This window comes from Schistocerca nitens, chromosome 8 (assembly GCF_023898315.1).
Source record: "Schistocerca nitens isolate TAMUIC-IGC-003100 chromosome 8, iqSchNite1.1, whole genome shotgun sequence".
Classification (NCBI taxonomy): domain Eukaryota; kingdom Metazoa; phylum Arthropoda; class Insecta; order Orthoptera; family Acrididae; genus Schistocerca; species Schistocerca nitens.
Genome location: NC_064621.1, coordinates 209,873,682 through 209,897,873, shown reverse-complemented (window position 1 = coordinate 209,897,873; position 24,192 = coordinate 209,873,682). Strand labels below are relative to the sequence as shown.

The following is a 24,192-nucleotide window of genomic DNA, read 5'->3' as shown; positions in this document are numbered from 1 at the left end:
GTAGGAGGTGCTGAAATTAAATGAGGAATACTGCCAATACCAGTTTTAATGCATTTTCAAAACATACAATATTAAAATGTATTACCTCTGTATAACCACATGTTACCATATATCACTGAGACACTTCCCTAAGGGGAGAATACAGTTAATTGTATCTTTTATTAAGAAGGTATCAATGAGTCTGTTTTTAGAAGATCTCTCTCCTATTTGCCTGGTTGGTAGTTAAAGTTGGTTGGTTGGTTTGTGGGATTAAAGGGACCAGACTGCTACGGTCATCGATCCCTTTTTCCAAATACTAAAAACACCCACAGAGAATAAAAACGATCAACAGACGAGAAGACAGACAACACAAAACAAGAGAAACTTAGACAAAGACCAGACAAGATGAACTATAATCACACAGAGTGTGACGGCGGTTGGCCTACCATAGAAACAAATAAGGAAAAGCCAGCCACCGAGATACACATTAAAAAAATCAGACTAAAACCATAGGCCATAGGCCAGAATCAACACAAAAACACACACACTTACAGTAAGCGATAAAATCCCCCTGCCCGAATAAAACGCACAACTAAGTCCGCTATGGCAGAGTTGTCAGTTAAAGGCGCAGGGAGCGTATCAGGCAGCGCAAAAGTCTGCCTGAGCACAGTTAAAAGGGCGCACTCCAACAGAATATGGACCACCGTCAAGGACACCCCACAACGACAAAGAGGTGGATCGTCACGACACAGTAAATAACTGTGCGTCAGTCGGGTGTGGCCAATGCGGAGCCGACAAAGGACGACTGAGTCCCTGCGGTTGGCTCGCATAGATGACCGCCACAAAGTCGTCGTCTCCTTGATACGGCGGAGTTTGTTTGGCACGGGCAGGTTGCGCCATTCGGTGTGCCATAAATCGAAAACTTTGCGGTGTAAGACTGCCCTCAAATCAGTCTCTGGGAGGCCAACGTCCAGAGATGGTTGACTGGTGGCCTCTTTCGCCAGGCGGTCAACATGTTCATTGCCCGGGATACCAACATGACCGGGGGTCCACACAAAGACCACAGAGTGGCCGCAACAGGCATGAGTATGCAGGGACTCATGGATAGCCATCACCAGACGAGAACGAGGAAAACACTGGTCGAGAGCTCGTAAACCGCTCAGGGAATCGCTACAGATAATGAAGGACTCACCTGAGCAGGAGCGGATATACTCTAGGGCACGAAAGATGGCGACCAGCTCAGCAGTGTAAACGCTGCAGCCATCCGGCAAGGAACATTGTTCGGAATGGTCCCCTAGAGTTAGCGCATAACCGACACGACCAGCAACCATCGAAACGTCAGTGTATACAACACCAGAGCCCTGATACGCGGCCAGGATGGAAAGAAAGCGGCGGCGGAAGGCCTCTGGAGGGACTGAGTCCTTTGGGCCCTTCGCCAAGTCGAGCCGAAGGCAAGGGCGAGGAACACACCATGGGGGTGTACGCAAAGTGGCTTGGAAAGGAGGTGGAACAGTGAAAACCCTAAGCCCGGAGAGAAGCTCTTTGACGCGGACCGCGATCGTACAACCTGACCGGGGCCGACGTTCTGGCAGATGGACGACCGATTGCGGGAACAAGAGACGATAGTTTGGATGCCCGGACAAGCTAAAAACATGGGCAGCATAAGCGGCCAGCAAACGTTGGCGCCGTAACCGCAGGGGAGGGACACCTGCCTCCACTAGTATGCTGTCCACAGGGCTGGTCCGGAAGGCACCAGTGGCAAGTCGTATTCCGCTGTGTAAGATTGGGTCCAGCACCCGCAACGCAGACGGAGATGCTGAGCCATAAGCCAGGCTCCCATAATCCAGACGGGACTGGATTAATGCCTGGTAGAGCCGTAACAGGGTAGATTGGTCGGCGCCCCAGCTGGTGTGGCTCAAGCATCGCAGAGCATTTAGATGCAGCCAACACGCCTGTTTAAGCTGCCGAATATGAGGCAGCCAAGTCAACCGGGCATCAAAAACTACACCCAAAAACCTGTGGGTCTCCACCACGGCAAGAAGTTCGCCGTCAAGATAAAGCCGCGGCTCAGGATGGACCGTTCGGCGCGGGCAGAAATGCATAATGCGGGTCTTGGCAGCTGAAAACTGAAAACCACACGCTACAGCCCAAGACTGCGCCTTGCGGATTGCACCCTGTAGCTGACGTTCAGCAGCTGCAATGCCAATAGAGCTGTAGTAAAGGCAGAAGTCGTCAGCATACAGGGAAGCGGAGACAGAATTTCCCACCGCTGCAGCGAGACCGTTTATTGCAATTAAAAACGGGCAGACACTGAGGACAGATCCCTGTGGTACCCCGTTCTCCTGTACTCGGGAGGAACTATGGGAGGCTGCGACTTTAACGCGGAAGGTACGACACGACAGAAAATTGCGGATAAAGATCGGCAGAGGGCCCTGAAGACCCCATCCATGAAGTGTAGAAAGGATATGATGACGCCATGTCGTATCGTACGCCTTCCGCATGTCGAAAAAGACAGCGACCAGATGCTGACGGCGGGCTAAGGCAGTACGGATGGCCGACTCCAGACTCACCAGATTGTCGGCGGCGGAGTGGCCTTTACGGAACCCACCCTGAGATGGAGCCAGAAGGCCCTGTGACTCCAGTACGCAGTTCAACCATCAGCTCACCATCCTTTCAAGCAACTTGCAAAGAACGTTGGTGAGGCTAATGGAACGGTAGCTGTCCACCACCAAAGGGTTCTTGCCAGGTTTCAGAATGGGGATAACAATACTTTCCTGCCACTGCGACGGAAACTCACCCTCGACCCAAATGCGGTTGTAAAGGTCGAGGAGCCATCGCTGGCAGCCCACTGAAAGGTGTTTCAGCATCTGACAGTGGATGCCATCTGGCCCAGGAGCGGTATCAGAGCAAGCGGCTAGGGCACTGCGAAATTCCCACACACTGAATGGAACATTGTACGATTCTGGATGGTGGGTGCGAAACGAAAGGCTCCGACGTTCCATCCACTCTTTAATGGAGCGGAAGGCCAGGGGGTAATTCACAGAAGCAGAACTCATAGCAAAATTCTCTGCCAAGCTGTCGGCAATTTCGTCGGAGTTCGTACAAACTGCTCCATTCAGTGAGAGCGCAGGGACGCTGACAGGGGTCCGATAGCCATAGAGGCGTCGGATCTTGGCCCAGACCTGCGATGGAGAGACATGGAGGCCAATGGTGGACACATACCGCTCCCAGCACTCCTGCTTGCTTTGGCGGATAAGGCGGCGGGCCCGTGCACGCAGCCGTTTGAAGGTGATGAGGTGTTCAATGCAGGGATGTCGCTTGTGACGCTGGAGTGCCCGAAGGCGATCTTTAACCGCTGCAGCGATCTCAGGCAACCACCAAGGCACAGTACGCCACCGAGGGGACCCAGAAGAACGGGGAAGGGCAGATTCGGCGGCAGTAACAATGCCGGTGGTGACCGATTGAACCACCGCGTCAATGGCATCACTAGAGAGAGGCTCAATAGCGGCAGTGGAGGAAAACAAGTCCCAGTCAGCCTTATTCATAGCCCACCTGCAAGGGCGCAGAGAAGACTGACGCTGTGGCAGTGACAGAAAGATCGGAAAGTGGTCACTACCACACAGGTCGTCATGCACTCTCCTGTGGACAGACTGTAAGAGGCTAGGGTTGCAGATCGAAAGGTCGATGGCGGAGTATGTGCCATGCGCCACGCTATAGTGTGTGGAGGAACCATCATTTAAAAGCGAAAGGTCGAGCTGTGCTAATAAGTGCTCAATGGTGGTGCCTCGACCTGTCGCCACTGACCCACCCCACAGAGGGTTATGGGCGTTGAAGTCGCCCAGTAACAAGAAAGGTGGCGGCAATTGTTCTATCAGAGCAGCCAGGACATGCTGCGCGACAGCACCATCCGGTGGAAGGTAAAGACTGCAGACGGTAACAGCCTGTGGCGTCCACACCCGAACAGCGACATAAAGCTGTTTGTAGAGGGATAGACTCGCTGTGAAGAGAGTTAAGGACATATATGCAGACGCCACCAGACACCCTTTCATAAGCTGCCTGGTTCTTATAATAACCCCGATAGCCACGGAGGGCGGGGGTTCGCATTGCTGGAAACCAAGTTTCCTGAATAGCAATGCAGAAGAGAGCTCAGCTAGATGGTGGAAGAAACCGCTGCAGTTCCACTGGAGGATGGTATTGTCCATGTCTGAGAGAGGCGTGATGGGACTTGGAAGGCAGATTACGCTGCTGGGTCACCTGCTGCCTCCAATTGAGCACCGGTGCTAGCGCTATCCATGGCGTCTGAGGGACTGGCGAGATTGAGGTCCTCAGCGGACGCCAGAATCTCCAACTCGTCCTCAGATGCAGAGCTGGAAGGTTGCGGTAGGGTGGCTGCCACCGCGAGTTCCTTGGGATTGAGAGCTCTTCTTCTTGGATTTCTCACGCTGCTCCTTGGGTTTAACTGGCTGGGAGGGCTTCACAGATTCAGTCTCCGGGACTGAGGAGGATCGTGAAGCCCTACGACCAGCGGATTGTGGGCACTTACGCAACTGTCGGTCGTCACCCTTCCTGCTGGTGGAAACCTGGGAAGGGAGGGACCCAAGGGACCCCTTGCGAGTGTGAGAAGCCGAAGAAGTTGGACACTTCTCCGGCTTAGAAACGGGGACGGACGTCCCCGATGGGTGGGATGGTGTTGCTCCTGAGGTAGGTGGTGCAGGAGCAACCTGGTGGGTAGAGCCCCACACTGGCAAGGGGGCAGGAGGAGTTGTACTACTCGTCGATCCGGCCGGAAGTCGCGAAACTGATGGGGCTAGCACAGGTGTTGTAGCAGCGGCGTAGGAAGATGTCATTCTCACAGGATGTAATCGGTTGTATTTCCTTTTGGCCTCAGTATAGGTCAGTCGGTCCAGGGTCTTATATTCCATGATTTTGCGCTCTTTCTGGAAGATTCTGCAGTCTGACGAGCAAGGTGAATAGTGCTCTCCGCAGTTGACACAGATGGGAGGCGGGGAACATGGAGTATCGGGATGAGATGGGCGTCCGCAACCTCGACATGTGAGGCTGGAAGTGCAGTGGGAAGACATATGGCCAAACTTCCAGCACTTGAAGCACTGCATCGCGGGAGGGATATAGGGCTTGACGTCACATCGGTAGACCATCACCTTGACCTTTTCTGGTAACGTATCACCCTCAAAGGCCAAGATGAATGCACCGGTAGCAATCTGATTTTCCTTCGGACCCCGATGAACGCGCCAGACGAAATGTACACCTCTGCGCTCTAAGTTGGCGCGCAGCTCGTCATCAGACTGCAAAAGAAGGTCCTTATGGTAAATAACTCCCTGGACCATATTTAAACTCTTATGGGGTGTGATCGTAACAGCAACATCCCCCAACTTGTCACAAGCAAGTAACCGTCGTGACTGGGCAGAGGATGCCGTTTGTATCAGGACCGATCCAGAGCGCATTTTGGACAAGCCCTCCACCTCCCCAAACTTGTCCTCTAAATGCTCGACGAAGAACTGAGGCTTTGTGGAGAGAAAAGACTCTCCATCAGTTCTCGTACAAACTAAGAATCGGGGCGAATAACTGCTACTGCCATCCTGAGACTTACGTTCCTCCCACGGTGTGGCCAGGGAGGGGAACTTTTTGGATCGTACTTCGCAGCATTAAATTGAGCCCGAGAACGCTTAGAGACTGCTGGCGGCTGGCCACCAGCGAGAGACGAGTACCACGCTTCATTGCGGGTCATCCGCCCTGATGCCACCTACTCCGACCAAGGGCCCTCCCCACGGGCGCCACCCAGCCGCAGTAAGAGCCACCTGGCAGGATGGCCATTGCCGGGAGTCCCGATGCCCCAGGAGGATAGGCATCTACTCCTTGGCATATGTGGGGAGTTAACGGCGCAGGCATCAGTAGAGTGATCCCTGTGTTTTCAGGGGGCTACAACCAACAGGGTATATAGCGACCCCACCACAACGGACTGGCTACCGCGCTGCATGTTAGGTAACATGTGGTCCATGGTCGCCGTCAGGTCAGAAAGAGGCACTGCACAGTGCAAGGTGTAATCTGCACGCAGGAACGTAGTCATGCCCAAGAGATGGAGAGTGGGCAGGACTGCAATGCAACGGCGAATAAGCTGGCGAAAGGTCTGATCGCAAGATGGACACAATGCACCAAGTAAGGCGCCCTTCCCCAATCGGCTCGCTCTTTGGAAAATTTTGAGAGATGGAGGTCAAACCCAACAGGGGACCATCACATAAGGCCGAAAAGTTTGAGACTCCTTTTAGTCGCCTCTTACAACAGGCAGGAATACCGCGGGCCTATTCTAACCCTCGAACCCGCAGGGGGGGGGGGGGGGGGGGTAGTTAAAGTAATAAACAGCAATATGTTTCACACTTTGATTATTCACTTCCTTGTGAGGATGAGCCAACTGTCTGATTTCCTTAGAAAACATTTTTTTTATATTGTTATACGGGCATTCACATTTAAATATAGGAGCGAGAGAGCCTTCACATAGAAAATTATTTGTTCTCCATTACAGGTTGTAATATTAAATGTGGATGTTGTATGTTATTGTTTCACCAACATTGGCACACATGAGGATTTTTTAGGCATTCTTCAGTAATAGATTAGGCAATGTGTGTGGTTTGTTCTGTTTTATTCTGTAGGGTCAAGTATTCCTTGCTAATCAAATCTATCCGAAAGAAATTTTAAATAATTTTAAAAATGGGAAAGGATTAGTATGACTATTCATGTTCAATAATCAAACCATGATATTCAAATCTTTCTTGACATTTAACTGTACTAAATTTCATCATAAAAGTCCATTGCTTTTGTTACCCTGAAAGTTGACAGGTTTTCTGTTGGTGACAAACAGAACCTACCTAGTACTGTCCCTATCCTCTCCCCCCCCCCCCACCCCCCCACACACACACGAAGCAATTACTCATGAAAGTTTTATAGGATATTAGAGAATATTAGGATTGTTATAGCACTTCATGGCATTCAAACTGATTAGTATTCAGTATATGTGAAGATACTGCTGAAGATGAATGCTACTCAAAACTGTGTAGGTCAGTTACAAATAAAGTGTGTTCCTAACACAGTAAATGGTAGCTGCTCCTGTATACATCACATAGCACTTTGACAGTTCTAAATCCTACTCTCTCCGATCAGTTATGACTGTTGATATCAATACAGTAAAATGTGAATTTTGTAGATAATTTCCAATATCAAGCTATAATAATAAAATTCCAAAGAGTAAGATTTCGGCAGTAGCTCCATCCAGAACGACCAAATAAAATATCACCTAAGGAAAAGAAGTATATTGTAAAACAATGGGCTGAACATTTACTCTCTCTGAGGTTTCATTTAGCCTTAAAAATACAGAAGCTAATCTAACCTGCTGATGGTGGTTGGTCTGCATAAGTACTGGCACATGCGGTGGCTGTCGCATCATGTTACGACCGGGTGTTGGTCCCACTGGCACACTCTGGTGAGGAGACATTCGGCTGTGTGGGGAAATACGGTGATGGGGCTGTGGGCTGGGTCCTTGCTGCTGCGGCTGCTGATGCTGATGCTGATGATGCAGAAGCGGCGGCTGAGGTTGCTGTCGCTGCACCTGCTGAGGGGTTTGAGGATACGGAGGAGGATTTCCAAGCACAGGTGGTGGTGCCAAGGGAGCCTGCTGATGTGGAGGTTGTACATGGCTTGACTGCACAGCTGGATGTTGCTGCTGATGTTGCTGCTGTGGAGACTGCGCGAGGTGCAGTGTCTGCTGAAACTGTGCATGCTGTGGCTGTGGAGATTGCTGAAGATGCTGATGTTGTTGCTGTGGTTGCTGCTGCTGCTGGTGGTGTTGTTGTTGGTGCTGCTGCTGCTGTTGGTGTTGGTGTTGCTGCTGTTGTTGTTGGTGCTGCTGCTGCTGCTGCTGCTGCTGCTGCTGTTGGTGGTGGTGGTGGTGCTGTTGTTGTTGCTGCTGCTGCTGCTGCTGCTGCTGCTGTTGAGGTTGGGGCGGTGGTGGTGGAGGTGGTGGCGGTGGGGGTTGTGGTTGCTGCTGTGGTGATTGAGACTGAGCTGGAGGCTGATGAGCTCCACTGCTTCCTGATGTATACATCCGGCCATCCACCACTATCCCACCAATACTAGAAACCGCTGCAACAATATATTTGAAAAATGCAATATCCATAATCACTATGAACTGCAACAACATGAACCACTGGTGGTACTGCAATGTGAGATGTGTTTTTTATGTATACATAGCAATGGACTTGTTAGAACAGATCACTTTAAACATTTAAGAAATGGCATCTTAGAGTATAAAGTACTGATAATAAGCTAAATATAGAAAGAGTACTAATCAGTAGTGAAGGCTAGGGAAAAAACAGTTATGATCTTTTTAAAAGGATTATTCCAGCCCCCAAGTGAACTAATTGAATGAACTATTGGTAAACCTAAATCTGGAGACATGGATGGGGGGTTTGAACACAACTTCTCCCAAATGTGAGTCCAGTCTTCACCACAACATCACCTAAAAAACCACAATATCACCTAACGCAGTAGTTTCAATTTTTCTCCTTATTCTTTGCACATAAAACATGGTGACATAAGAGATCCCTTTTACAGCACCCAGCTGCATCTCTCTCTCCTCTAACCCAGTCCTCTTATTCCAAGATGAAAAAAATTCCTCCATTCCAAATGATAGCTCAGCAAATAGCAATTTTTATTTGATTGGGATCAGAATTTTTCACCTAAATTATTTTATTACTTAGTGAACCTCTGCCAAGGGCTTTTCAGCAATACAGTACATGACATTAACCTCTGCACCACTGCATGTCTCGATCTCATTGGTGAGCAGAGGGAAGCAGTGTTTCACACAATTATTGCTTGCATAATTAGTGGTAATTTTGATAGAGGAATTTTTCAGTTCTATTGACTGCAAGAACAGTATAGTCATTATATGTGTACTAAGCAAAGATGTCACTAATCCAAACATTGGTCTGAAGATCATTGTTGAAGGTGGTATGCTGTTGTCTTCCCCCGACTTTTGAAATGACTTACCAAGGTAGTTACTGGGGGACCTACATTTTAATTTGGACTCCAAACCATGATGAAACTAAGCATTTTCACATCAACAAACACTGTCAGAGGCGAAATAAGTGGTCAGTGACAGATAAAAATCCTAGGACTGACTGGGAATAAAGAACAAAATAAATTCATATCAAATAGTCAGATTAAATACTCTTTACATAAGCTGAAATAATTTCAAAGCAAACACAAATAAAGATATATCAACAAAAATAATAAATTTTTGAAACCATAATGTAACTGGATAGATAAAAAATCTACACATTAAGTAGTGTCTGCAGAACATACATATAAAGGTATTTAAATCTGCAAGCTTTTGGAGCCAGTGGTTCCTCATGCTGGCAGAAGGGTTGAAGCGGAAGAAAGGGGTATAAAAGAAAAGGACTGGTGAGGTTTAGGCAATCGGGAGAGCTCAGAAAAGATGCCCAGAACCCTGGGTCAGGAGTCACTTACTGGTCAGGATGAAAAGATAAGACTGATTGTTGGGGACTGCTCTGGACGAGATATGAAATACTGAGAGCTTAAAGGTCGGAGATAAGGTAATAAGCAAGACAGAGATTACTGACAAAACATCATGCATGAGTTAATACGAGAGAAAAGTGAAGTGAGTAGTTTGTAGTAGAGGTGAAGGTGGGAAAAAATAGACAGGTCATAAAACAAAGATGTAGAAAATTAAAAGTAGTGAAGAAGGAATTGTTACCGAGAAGAAATCAACGTAAATTAAAGACAGGTGGATAGTGGAAACCACGGACATGTTGTAATGTGAGTTTCTCTTACCTTTGGAGTTCTGAGTGGTGTCTGGGGAAGAAACCAGATAGCACGTGTGGTGAAACAGGCACCAATGTCACAATGTCATGTTGTAGAGCATGCTCCGCTACAAGATAATGTATGTCATCAGTATGCACCCTCTGCCTACACCCATTCATCCTAACTGATAACTTGGTGGTAGTGATGCCAATGTAAAAGGCCAAACAGTGTTTACGTAACAGTTGGTACCTGACATGTTTCGTTTCATAGGTGGTTCTCCCATTGAGAGTACACGTTTTTCCAGTTACAGGGCTGGTATAGGTGGTGGTAGGAGGGTGCATAGGGCAAGTCTTACAGTGTGGTCGTCATAGGGATGGAAGCCACAGCATAGGGAAATGGGTGCGGAGAGGATCATAGGGTCTGAGGAGAATATTTAGGAGATTGGGAGGGCAACATAAAGCAGAAAGCTACAGTACGCGTCGTGGGCAAAATGTCAAGACAGAATAGACCCCATTTTAGGGTATGATTTTAGGAAGTTATAACCTTGTCAAACTAGATGATTAATGCATTCAACATGAGGGTAACACTGAGTGATATGTGGTGTAATCCTAAGGATGTCAGGGAAATCTGCTTTTCCACTCGGCTGGTTGGGTAATTACACCCAGTGAATGGTGATGTACTGCTGTATGGAGTCTGCATCTAAACTAGACTCACTCAAGAATTGTGCCCGGCGGGCGCGGCTGCGCAGTTCAGTGTCCCGTACTCGGCTGTGTGTCGCTAGTGTCGGCATAGGAGCGAGAGAGAGAGAGAGAGAGAGAGAGAGAGAGAGAGAGAGAGAGAGAGAGAGAGAGAGACTGCACAGCACTGTTCTGCGCTGGACTGTCCCGTGGTCAGATCCAACATACACAAAAAACAGAGGAAGTGCAGCTCTGTAAAAGTGGCTGATGAATGGTAAAACAAGCAAACCATTTACTTGTAGGTAACAATTAGTGTTCATGTGGCAGAATTACAGCACAAAGCTTTACAAAACAATATCCAAAACAAGAATCAAAGAACAACATACTAGTTTTCTGACTCACAGGTTGATTCTATTAGTATTGCCCATGCGCACTCATCATACGTACAGTAGACATCTTCTGAAATACATATCAATTTCTTAAATGAATTAGTGTCATAAATATTCTATTTTAGAAATAATTTTACATACGGGATATAGTGTCTCATTCTTCCTATTAGTAGTTACAAGTAAATATTTATGTTGTATTCATGCTACAGCTTTTTGTATCCCTTCTCAGACTAAGGACATCAAATCCTTAGTTTGCTATTTTGTACGCAATAATTTTAATTGATGAAGTTCGAAAACTTATTAAAAAAACAGAATTAAGGTTGTAAAGACCTTTAATCCTTACAGTCAACATTGTTAAAGAAGACCATTAACATTTTACATGTTTTTATTTTTCGAGGAAATGATTTTGTCTAGGATTGGTACAATATTCCGGGAGACTGCTAACCTCAATCAAATTTTTATTGCTAAGTAGTGAACGGTTATTAGTTTTAGGAAGCTTTAAAAGGGAGAAAAAGCGCTCACAAATATACGTGAAACCAAACACTGAGGGACTGGCGGCGTGCTTGTGCAAAAAAGGGTACTTCACTCGTGGAAAACAGCTGTAAAAGTCGTCCAAAGTTTTACACAAAAGAAAGTAGTCCTTCATGTGGATATCGCACTGCAGGTCAATCAGCTCTAGTTGAAACACTTGTGAGACGTCCTCTGCCCAAAGGGAGAATGGGCAAACAAATATATCTAAGGCTGGTTGAAGCTCACTTATCTCCAAAAATCTGTTTTCCCACGCGCGAAAAATATATCTAAAAACAAAGATGATGTGACTTACCATACGAAAGCGCTGGCAGGTCGATAGACACACAAACAAACACATACATACACACAAAACTCAAGCTTTCTCAAACAATGGTTGCTTCGTCAGGAAAAAGGGAAGGAGAGGGAAGGATGAAAGGATGTGGGTTTTAAGGGAGAGGGTAAGGAGTCATTCCAATCCCGGGAGCGGAAAGACTTACCTTAGGGGGAAAAAAGGACTGGTATACACTCGCACACACACACATATCCATACACACATATACAGACACAAGCAGACATGTTCAAAGACGAAGAGTTTGGGCAGAGATGTCAGTCGAGGCGGAAGTGCAGAGGCAAAGATGTTGTTGAATGACAGGTGAGGTATGAGTGGCGGCAACTTGAAATTAGCGGAGATTGAGACAGCCTAGGTCTTCGTGGCAAACGAATCTGCTCCAGTCCGGAATCTCTGAAGCATTACACCAACAACCTGACAACAGCTTTCACATCCCGCAACTACCCTCCCGACCTGGTACAGAAGCAAATAACCAGAGCCACTTCCTCATCCTCTCAAACCCAGAACCTCCCACAGAAGAACCACAAAAATGCCCCACTTGTGACAGGATACTTTCCGGGACTGGATCAGATTCTGAATGTGGCTCTCCAGCAGGGATACGACTTCCTCAAATCCTGCCCTGAAATGAGATCCATCCTTCATGAAATCCTCCCCACTCCACCAAGAGTGTCTTTCCGCCGTCCACCTAACCTTCATAACCTCTTAGTTCATCCCTATGAAATCCCCAAACCACCTTGCTTACCCTCTGGCTCCTACCCTTGTAACCGCCCCCGGTGTAAAACCTGTCCCATGCACCCTCCCACCACCACCTACGCCAGTCCTGTAACCCGGAAGGTGTACACGATCAAAGGCAGAGCCACGTGTGAAAGCACCCACGTGATCTACCAACTGACCTGCCTACACTGTGAAGCATTCTATGTGGGAATGACCAGCAACAAACTGTCCATTCGCATGAATGGACACAGGCAGACAGTGTTTGTTGGTAATGAGGATCACCCTGTGGCTAAACATGCCTTGGTGCACGGCCAGCACATCTTGGCACAGTGTTACACCGTCCGGGTTATCTGGATACTTCCCACTAACACCAACCTATCCGAACTCCGGAGATGGGAACTTGCTCTTCAATATACCCTCTCGTCCCGTTATCCACCAGGCCTCAATCTCCGCTAATTTCAAGTTGCCGCCACTCATACCTCACCTGTCATTCAACAACATCTTTGCCTCTGCACTTCTGCCTCGACTGACATCTCAGCCCAAACTCTTTATATATAACAGAGGGAAACATTCCACGTGGAAAAAATAAATCTAAAAAGAAAGAAAGTGATGAGACTTACCAAACAAAAGCGCCGGCAGGTCGACAGACACACAAACATACACACAAAATTCTAGCTTTCGTAACAAACGGTTGCTTCGTCAGGAAAGAGGGAAGGAGAGGGAAAGATGAAAGGAAGTGGGTTTTAAGGGAGAGGGTAAGGAGTCATTCCAATCCCGGGAGCGGAAAGACTTACCTTGGGGGAAAAAAGGACGGGTATACACTCGCACACACACACATATCCATCCGCATATACACAGCTATATATATATATATATATATATATATATATATATATATATATATATATATATATATATATATATATAGTTACAGGGCAGATATAGTGGGTGGTAAGGATGCTCATGGCAAGTGTTACAGTGAGGATGGTCACAGGAATGGGAGCTATGGGCTGACAAGGATCTTGCGGAGATTGTGAGGATGAAGAAAAGCTATTCTAGGTGTGATAGCAAAAATGTGGGACAGAGTGAACCTCATTTTAGGGCATGATTTCTTGCAGTCAAAGCCTTGTCGAAATAGCTGATTCAAAACCAGGATAATACTGAGTGACAAGAGATGTGATCCTAATTTGTTTTATGTGAACAGAAGAGTGTAGCTGAGCCTCAGTTGAGGATGAGGTCTGCAGCAAGGAAGATAGCATGGGATTTGGAATAGGGTTGTGTGAAATTTAATTGGGAGAATGTATTTAGAGATTTCAAGAATTTTAACAGGTCAGCCTCACAATGAGTCCACACGGCAAAGATGCCATCAATGCATGTAAACCAAACCAGGGTCTGAAGGCATATGGATGCCTGTAAAGCCCGCCCCAAGTGGTCCATGAAAAGGTTGGCGTATGAAGGATCCTTTCTAATTCCAATGGCCGTGCTCTTGATCTGTTTGTTTGTCCCTCAAAGGCAAAATAGTATTCGTTTTGATCAGGCTCATGCAAACTGTGCCCTGCCCCACGCGAATTTGTGTGTTGTGGCAGTGGCAGAGCCATGCTGCTTAGCTGACTGTGTGGTCTGCCCGCTGTGCCTCACCATGCCGCTGTATGTGCGCTTCGTACGGAAGACAGACTGCCTCGCCATCAGCAGTCAAAGGCATTGATACAACACAAAGCTGTTAGTCAACAGATGTAATTCTACAGTGGATCGAGATGAGTGGTCCACAGCAGCAGACAAAAAAGTAGGAGCAGCAGGTCCGCCCTATTTAAACTGGACTAGGAAATTAACTTTTTTTGTACTGCTGTCGAAAATCATGCTAAATATTTAGTATGCCATCAGAACCACTTCTATTCAAAAAAAGTACTCGATTTAACGGCACTTTAATACCGATTGCAAAGATCAGTTCAAAAATTTGTCGCTAGAGGAACGCCATTCGAAGCTTGAACAAATAAAAGAAAATTTAAAGCAGCATTGCTTTTGAAGTAAGTTTTTCCTTATCGTATGACTCTTCATTATTTATAAAGATGATAAATAAAACTATATATTATAATCTGATACGTCATTTAGCAATGTGCCATTTATTGAATATCAGATTGTCAGCAAATAGGAACATTTCGGTTAATATTTATATTTGGGTTGCATTAAATTGTGTCGCACAGACATTAGAAAAAGTTTCAGGTGCATTTACTTTTTCCCACTTTCTGAAAAGCCGTCACAAACACCCTCTTGGACAGCAAATTGACATTAAGAGTCATTCTTTGTTTTTGTGTTTTGATGGATGGGAAGATATATGTTGTAGTTTGATCTATGTTTATAATTAATTAAAATGCAAATATTCCAATAGATAAAAATTTATTTCGCGACCACATTCCGTTGTCCTTGCTAGCTTCTATGACTGCTTTTCAGAGGAGGAAGTGAGGAAAAACGCACCTAAAACAAACTTTTTTTGTTAGTTTTTTATTTGGGTTTCAAATAGTGAAACAATTAAATGTTAAAATGATAATAGTGTTTTAAAAACAGAATTGTACAAAATTAATTGTAATTTTTTCTTTATTGCCGTGGTAGGAGCAGGAAACAGGTAGGCAAAGTTTTTGCACAAGTTACAAATGCTCGCTGAGAATTGCGAAAGCAGGGAAACCCTTTGCGGCTGGGAATCACATCAAGGCTTACCTGGTCAACTCGGCAGCTTTTATTTGTCCAGCAGACCTCACGGAAAAATTTGAAAAAATAGCTCTTTCACCTCAAACTGTTGCTCGCTGAGTCGAAGATATGGCCTCAGATATGGAGCAGCAATTAACGGAGAGAGAAGCAAACTTCATTAAATTTTCTATCACTCTTGATGAGTCCAAAGATGTTGCTAACATATCTCAGCTCATCATATTCATTCGGGGCATTGACGACAATCTGCGTGTCACAGAAGAATTTCTCTACCTTATACATTACCATTAAAAGACACAACCATGGGTTTGGATATTTTTCTAGCCGTGGAAAACATGTTTGGTCAGTGGGTTTAAAATGGGAACGCCTGACCAGTGTAACAATGGATGGAGCCCCTGCACTACGAGGGATGTGCACTGGACTCCTGGGTTACGTCAGGTCAAAAATGGCTGAAGTCATCTGTTCCTTATTCGCGGCAGTCCATTGTCTCATACACCAGGACACACTTTGTGCGAAGATTATCAACATAAAAATATTATGGACACAGTTGTTCCAACGGTTAATTATCTTCGCTCTCGTGAACTCACACATCGCCAATTTAAAGAATTTCTGGCTGATATCGAAGTGGAATACCCGGACATCCCCTACCACACCGAAGCAAGATCACTGACCAGAGGGAAGGTGCACTTTGAACATTTCACTCCTAGGTCAAAATCACTTTGTTGTTGATTTAGTGCAGAGGATTCGACCAATAGATATATATATATATATATATATATATACACTCGCACACACACACATATCCATCCGCATATATATATATATCACACCTAGAATAGCTTTTCTTCATCCTCACAATCTCCGCAAGATCCTTGTCAGCCCATAGCTCCCATTCCTGTGACCATCCTCACTGTAACACTTGCCATGAGCATCCTTACCACCCACTATATCTGCCCTGTAACTGGCAACATATATACTATCAAACGGAGAACCACCTGTGAAATGACACATCATGTAACAGCTGTCATGTTAATACTGTTTGGTCTTCTACACTGGCATAAACACCATCAAGTTATCAGTTAGGATGAATGGGCATAGACAGGGGATGTATACTGGCAACACACTGAGCTGTGTCAACTCATATCGGTTTCTCTTCCAGGTAACTTCCTCTGCTTGGTTTTTCCCCTGGTCGTCCAGTGGTGCTGCCATCACACTGCAACCAGTGGGCCAAATTTTCGTGGTGTGCAACACTCATTTGGAAAGCGCTGGGAGGAAGTGCGGGCTCGAGCTGAAGCAATCAGGACAACAGTTGGCTGATTGTGCAGGAAGTGTCCCAAGGCTCTGTTCCATGAGAGACTGATGGCTATTGGTTTTCCATCAAAAGTATGTTCCTGCTACTACCTATATTGTTGCCTTCTGTCAAAATGACCTCTTGGTAACAAGCTGTCAGTTGGCGATTCACTTGCAACCTTTCCCCTTGCATGTTATTTTATCGGGAACGGGAACAACCATTGGTCAGTCGATCATCTCAGTGGATGACAGTACTGGGTTTTTGGCCGGTTCTAGGTTGTGTGTGCCCCTGATTGCTTGCAATTCATACCTGTTGCTATACAATGACTGGTTTTAGTACACTTTGGATTGTTGACAAATTCCCTATATTGGTAAGGTGCACTATTTGTCTCTAGTGAAATGTTTGAATGAGCAGTCAATCTTAACGCTGTCTGTGTGTTGGATTTATGGAGGCAAATTGTTGAAATTATCTCAGATTAATCTTGTGTTTAAATATTACCCTCTTGTTTAAATGTTTGTCATGGGTACAAATAATACTTTAATTGCAGTTATCTTTAATTCATGGGCTACAGTGTTATAATCTTATTTCAGTATTTGTCTTTAAATAAAATAAAATTTAAAATAAGTGTGTGTGTGTGTGTGTGTGTGTGTTGGGGGGGGGGGGGGGGGCAAATTTGCACAAGATCAAGTGGGGAATTATTCTTGTGTTTTACAGGTTACTGTCTACGTTAATCTAACACTAATATCATGTTGTCAGTTTCGCAGACTGGGCTAGTTAGCCATATTGTATGCCAACCCAGCTACTGTTTTTGTACGAATGGCCAATAAATTGTCCCAGTGTGCTTCACCAGATAGCTGACTTGGCAATGAGAGAAGAGTGGGCATGGTTCTGGGCAGAGGCCGGTACTAGGACCTCATTGGGACAAATATTCCATGCCGAGTTGCGATTGTGGGTCATCAGGCACTTAAGTTCTTATGCTTATTGCACCACTCAGTCCTGGGGATCATCTTAATTTTCTGTTCCTCATTAAATTTGCCCTTGCCTGCCTCCCCCCATGGTATCAAGTCTCAATTTTTTTATTATTTTTTTTTTTTTTGGGATTAAGGGCGCTCAACTACTGAGGTCATTAGCGCCCAGTCACAATTGTTAGAGCACATAGAATCTAGTAAAACTCAAGGGGGGGGGGGGGGGGGGGGCGACACCAGAAAGTTCTTACAAAGATGCAGATAAAATAAGTGAAGGAGTTATATGTCTTTGGACAAGCCAGTCAAAGTAATGAAACGAAGAACACGAGCAGCTGCTCGAGCATCATCAGCTAAAATATCCTGTAAAGTAGATGGCAGAGACAGGACAACACGAGATTGACTAAAATGGGGACACGACAATAAAACATGGCGCACTGTTAATGCATGACCACAAGGGCACTGCGGGGCTGGGTCACCGGAGAGCAGGTAGCGGTGGCTAAACCGGCAATGCCCAATCCGCAACCTGGTCAGAAGGACCTCTTCTCGCCGAGATGGTCGGGAGGAGGTTGTCCAAGCAGTTGGGAACGGTTTTACTGCCCGGATCTTGTTTCCTTGAAGTGATGACCAAGTATCCCACCACAAAGACACAAGCCTCTTACAAACAATCCCACTAATGTCAGATGACGGGACACAATGGGAGGCTGGCCAAGGCAGGAGGACTGCAGCCTTGGCTGCAGCATCAGCAGCCTCATTCCCAGGCAGTCCTACATGGCCGGGAACCCACAGAAAGCTGACAGGAGAGCCATCAGCAGCAGAAGAATGGAGGGACTGCCGGATCCGTTGCACCAAGGGATGGACCGGATATGGAGATCCAAGGCTCTGAAGAGCACTGAGTGAGTCAGAGCAGAGTACATACGATGAATGGCGGTGGCGGCGGGCATACTGAACGGCCTGATGGAGAGCAAAAAGCTTGGCCGTAAAGCTGGAACACTGGTCGAGGAGCCGGTATTTAAAGGTGACGGCCCCGACGACAAAGGCACAGCCGACACCATCGTCAGTTTTGGAGCCATCAGTGTAAATAAAGGTGTGACTGGCAAGTCGCGCACAAAGTTCGACAAACCGTCAGCAATACACTGCAGCCGGAGTACCCTCCTTCGGGAGTGAGCTGAGGTCGAGATAAATATGAACCAGAGCCTGGAGCCACGGTGGTGTCGGGCTCTCACCCTCTCTGAAGGTGGTAGGGAGGGCAAAATCCAATTGTCGAAGCAGGCGACAAAAGCGGACTCCAGGGGGCAGCGGGGCAGACACATACAACCCATACTGACGGTCGAGAGAATCGGCGAAGAAGGACTGATAAGAGGGGTGGTCGGGCACTGACAACAGCCGGCAGGCATACCGACAAAGCAGTACGTCGCGCCGGTAGGTCAATGGTAATTCGGCAGCTTCAGCATAAAGAATCTCGACGGGACTAGTGTAGAATGCTCCGGTCGCAAGACGTAACTCCCAATGGTGGATGGAGTTGAGACGGCGTAAGAGGGATGGCCGAGCAGACGAGTAGACGAGGCTCCTATAATCCAGCTTTGATCGGACTATGGACCGATACAAGCGAAGCAGGACAGTGCGATCCGCTTCCCAAGATGAACCACTAAGAACTCTGAGGACATTAAGGGAACGTGTACAACGGGCAGCCAAATAAGAGACGTGCGGAGACCAACAAAGTTTCCTGTCCAGTGTGAGCCCTAGAAACTTAGTTGTTTCCACGAACGGGAGAACAATGGGACCGAGATGTTAGGATGGCGGAAGGAACGCTTTATATCGCCAAAAGTTGATGCAAACCGTCTTCTCTTCAGAGAACCAGAAGCCATTTGCCACACTCCATGAGTATAGGCTGTCTAGACAACGCTGAAGGCAGCGCTCCAGGAGGCATGTTCGCTGGGCACTGCAGTAGATCGCGAAGTCATCGACAAAAAGAGAGCCTGAGACATTAGGTGGAATGCAATCCATAATTGGATTGATCGCTATCGCAAAAAGGACTACGCTCAAGACGGAGCCCTGAGGCACTCCGTTCTCCTGGAGGAAGACGTCGGACAATACGGAACCCACACGGACCTAAACTGTCGATCTGTTAAAAAGGAATCAATAAAAAGGGGCAGGCGACCGCGTAGACCCCACCCGTGCATAGTGCGGAGGATACCTCCTCTCCAACAGGTATCATAAGCCTTCTCCAAATCGAAGAACACGGCGACCGTTTGGCGCTTTTGCAAAAAGTTGTTCATGATGAATGTCGACAAGGTCACAAGGTGGTCAACAGCAGAGCGGCGGCGACGAAAGCCGCATTGAACATTGGTAAGTAGCCGTCGAGATTCAAGAATCCAAACTAACCGAGTGTTAACCATGCGCTCCATCACTTTACAGACACAGCTTGTAAGAGAAATGGGGCGGTAACTAGAAGGAAGGTGTCTATCCCTCCCGGGTTTGGGTATAGGAACAACGACGGCGTCACGCCAACGCATGGGGACTTGACCTTCGGTCCAGACGTGATTGTAGGTACAAAGAAGGAAGCTTTTGCCTGCTGGAGAAAGGTGTGCCAGCATCTGAACGTGAATGGCATCTGGCCCCTGAGCAGAGGACCGGGACAGTGCAAGTGCACATTCGAGTTCCCGCATAGTAAAGGGGGCATTATAAGTTTCCAGATTCAGCAAGTGGAAGGAAGGTCACCGAGCCTCTTCTGCCTCTTTCCTGGGAAGGAAGGCAGGGTGGTAATGGGCGGAGCTTGAAACCTCCGCAAAAAAGCGGCCGAAGGTGTTGGAGATATCCACAGGATCAACAAGGACCTCATCACCTGAAGTCAGGCCAGGTACCGAGGAGTGGGCCTTAATGCCCGACAGCCGGCGCAGGCCACCCCAGACGACAGAAGAGGGAGTAAAACTGTTAAAGGAGCTGGTGAAAGAGGCCCAACAAGCTTTTTTGCTGTCTTTGATGACTCTACGGCATTGCGCTCGGAGTCGTTTGTATCCAATACAATTCGCCAACGTAGGATGGCGGTGAAAGGTGCGTAACGCACGTCGTCGAGCACGGATAGCGTCTCGACAAGCCTCATTCCACTAGGGGACGGAAACACGACGTGAAGAAGAGGTAGTACGAGGAATGGAACATTCGGCAGCATTGATGATAACAGCCGTGAGGTATTCGACCTGACTGTCACAACTGAGAAAATCGTGGTCCGGAAAGGTCGCCAGGGAGGAGTAAAGTCCCCAGTCAGCCTTCGGTATGTTCCAGCTCGAAGGACGTGGGGATGGGGTGTGGTGCAGGAGACGAACGACACAGGGGAAGTGGTCGCTCGAATAGGTGTCAGAAAGGACATACCACTCGAACCGACGGGCAAGAGTGGTAGAACAGATCGAGAGGTCCAAGTGGGAGTAGGTATGAGTAGAGTCCGAGAGGAAAGTCGGGGCGCCAGTATTGAGGCAGACAAGATTGAGATGGTTGAAGACATCCGCCAAGAGGGAGCCTCTCTGATAGGATGCAGGAGAGCCCCAAAGGGGATGATGGGCACTGAAGCCGCCAAACAATAAAAACGGCGGAGGAAGCTGAACAATCAGGTGCATCATGTCAGCCCGACTAACTGCAGATGACGATGGAGTGTAGACGGTACAAACAGAAAAAGTAAAGGCAGAAAGAGTAATACGGACAGCTATTGCTTGGAGTGGGGTGGTCAATGGGGTGGGATGGTAATAGACATCGTCCCGAACGAGCAACATGACCCCACCATGAGCTGGAATACCATCCACAGGGGTGAGGTCAGACCGCTCCGAGGTATAGTGGGTAAAAGCAATATGGTCAGTTGGGCGCAACTTGGTTTCCTGGAGGCCAAGGATGAGCGGACAGTGCAGGGGCCAGTTGTAATTCCTCCCGATAAGATCGAATACCTCTTATGTTCCAATGTAACAAAGCCATCGCTAGTCAGAAAAAAGGGGGAACGAAACGGGTGAAGAGCTGGTCACCTTGACGGCCGTGGAGGGCCAGGTTTCGAGGGAACAACGCTACAACCGGCGGGAGGCAGATCCTGTTCCATTGAGTCGTCGCCAGTTGCGGCCGCTTTCCCGGGTTGCGTAGGAGGGGCAGCGTCATTCGCCGACAAGAGGCCAGCTGAGCGCCTGGCAGCAGAGCGTCCCGGCGAAACTGAGGACGGCTGGGAGCAGTGACTCACGGATGGAGCGTCAGACGAAACGCGCCGGAGTGGAGAGGGGGATAAAGACTTCTTCTTGGAGGCCTTCTGGGAAGTCCAATGAGGCACGGGGAGGGTGGGCTGAACCCGAAGAAGGTCCTCACGCGCGAGGTCCGTTTTGGAATGCCAGACCTCGGAAGCCGGGGTCCGGAACGTTTCCCCGATGGACGCCTGAGAAGAGGATCGCTTCTCAGGCGGTGGAGAGGGAGGAGGAGGAAGGGTAGCCCCTGGGGCAGAGCGGGCAGGGGCCACGAGAGAGGAGGATTTGGAAGGGAGGGATTTGGGAGGCGGAGGCATAGACCCCGGATGGGGTGAGGAGATGGAGGGGGGACAGGATAGGAGTGAGGATACTGTGGAAGGAGTGGACACGACTGAGGCAAACGAAGTTGTCAACGTCACGGGATGGAGGCGGTCATACTTCTTCCTGGCCTCAGAATAAGAGAGGCGATCCAAAGTTTTTAATTCTTGAATCTTCTTCTCCATCTGATACGCGGGGCAGTCTAAAGATCTAGGCAAGTGGATGCCAGGACAATTGACGCACCGAGGTGGTGGGGTGCATGTATGTTCCTCACGAAGAGGACGTCCACAATCGCCACAAAGGGGCTCAGCCTCACACTGTGACGACATGTGCCCAAAGCGCAAACACCGAAAGCAGCGCATAGGTGGCGGGACGTAAGGTCGCACGTCGCACCGGTAGCACATCACCGAGGATAAAGGCCCCGGTGTCGATGCGACAGTCTTTGGGGCCGCGCTGGACTCGCCGGACGAAATGCACGCCTCGGCGCTCCAGGTTGGCCCTGAGCTCCTCATCAGATTGCAGCAGGAGGTCCCGATGAAAAATAACCCCCTACGTCCTCTTCAGTGCCAGATGCGGGACAATGGACACTGGGATGTCCCCTAGTCGGTCGCACGCCTGGAGCGCCGCCGACTGAGTGGCGGAGGTGGTCTTTATAAGAACGGACCCCGAACGCATTTTACTGAGAGCCTCGATTTCCCCGAAGATGTCCTCGATGTGCTGGACAAAGAACATGGGCTTGGAGGTGGCGAACGTCCCCCCATAGGTCCGAGAACAGACTAAATAGCGGGGGAAGTACTTCGCCCCAAGCCGGCGGGCCTGTCCTTCCTCCCAGGGAGTGGCCAAGGGGGAAAGGGCAGGAGGACCAGAACCAGAGACAGTACCTTTCTTTTTAAAAGACTCGGCCACAGAGCGACCCGATACATGTTGACGTTTCATCTGCGAAACGTCCGCCCCGATACCACCCACTCTGACCAGGGGCTCTCCCCACGGGCGCCACCCAGCCTCAACAAGGGCCACCTGGCAGGATGACCGTTGCCGGGAGTCCTGATGCCCCAAGGAGACCGGCATCTACTCCTTGGCTGACGTGGGGAGGGTGCAGCTCAGGTATCGGCAGTACGATCCCTGTGTTGTCAGGGGGCTACAACCTAAAGGGTACATGACGACCCCACCACAACGGGCTGGCTACCGTGCTGGATTTTGGGTGCCATGGAAAGTCCATCATGATCGTAGGTGCAGATGGGGATGCACTATGGGCGTAACTTGTGCAACCCATCAGGGGTTTACGCCCAATTTGAGGAATAGTGGGTGTGGTTACAACGCCGTTACAATGCTGAGTGACAAGGTCTTAAAGTGAACTGAGGACCAGTGAGACACCACGTAAGGCGTTCTTCCCCAAAAGGCTCGTACTTCTGTAGAATTTTGAAAAATGGAGGTCAAACCCCAAGGGGGACCATCACATGGAAGGCCGAAACGGTTGAAACTCCTTTTAGTCGCCTCTTACGACAGGCAGGAATACCTCGGGCCTATTCTTACCCCGGACCCGAAGGAGGAAGTCTCAAAATTGTGCATATAGGAAGGTTTCAAGTCATGAGACAGTTACTGAATTTCACCAAGTTAATTTCTATTGGTATAAACATTTATTTGGAATTATTATCAATTTATGCTACTTGCTGTTTCTGTTTTTAAGTTTGTTGTAATCCTGTCAGCCACCACCGTGGCCTAGTTGTTTTGAATCAGGGCATTTACTCACTTAAATTGTTTTGGAAGAATTGTAAAATATCTTGATCTATTTCTGTTAAAGTGCCCCCCCCCCCTTTTTAAGGGGATAGTTCCAAACCTTCAGGGGCTCTGTATTGATCTTGATCTTGTTGTAGTACTTAAGTACTTAAAAATTTCTAAGCTTTCTGGTGTTGGATAATTATTGATTTTAGTCTTCTTGTAAATTATTTTCAAAGAGAGAATTTTAAAGTAATTCTAGGTTGGTTGGTTGGTTTGGGGAAGGAGACCAGACAGCGAGGTCATCGGTCTCATCGGATTAGGGAAGGACGGGGAAGGAAGTCGGCCGTGCCCTTTGAAAGGAACCATCCCGGCATTTGCCTGGAGCGATTTAGGGAAATCACGGAAAACCTAAATCAGGATGGCCGGACGCGGGATTGAACCGTCGTCCTCCCGAATGCGAGTCTAGTGTCTAACCACTGCGCCACCTGGCACTCTGCCTTCTTCTTCTTCTTTTGGATACATTTCAAAGCAAATTTTAAGCC

The 24,192-nt window shown here is 47.9% G+C and overlaps 1 protein-coding gene across 2 annotated transcripts in view; it reads right to left on the bottom strand.

Annotated features, from left to right (window-relative positions):
• Window positions 1–24,192, bottom strand: part of LOC126198641 (E3 ubiquitin-protein ligase TRIM33-like) — a 161,003-nt gene that overhangs the window by 108,287 nt on the left and 28,524 nt on the right. For both annotated transcript variants that reach the window (XM_049935104.1, XM_049935105.1), the window contains exon 8: window positions 7,379–8,130. In XM_049935104.1, coding sequence (XP_049791061.1) covers window positions 7,379–8,130 — 752 coding nt within the window. The remainder of the gene's footprint in view (window positions 1–7,378; window positions 8,131–24,192) is intronic.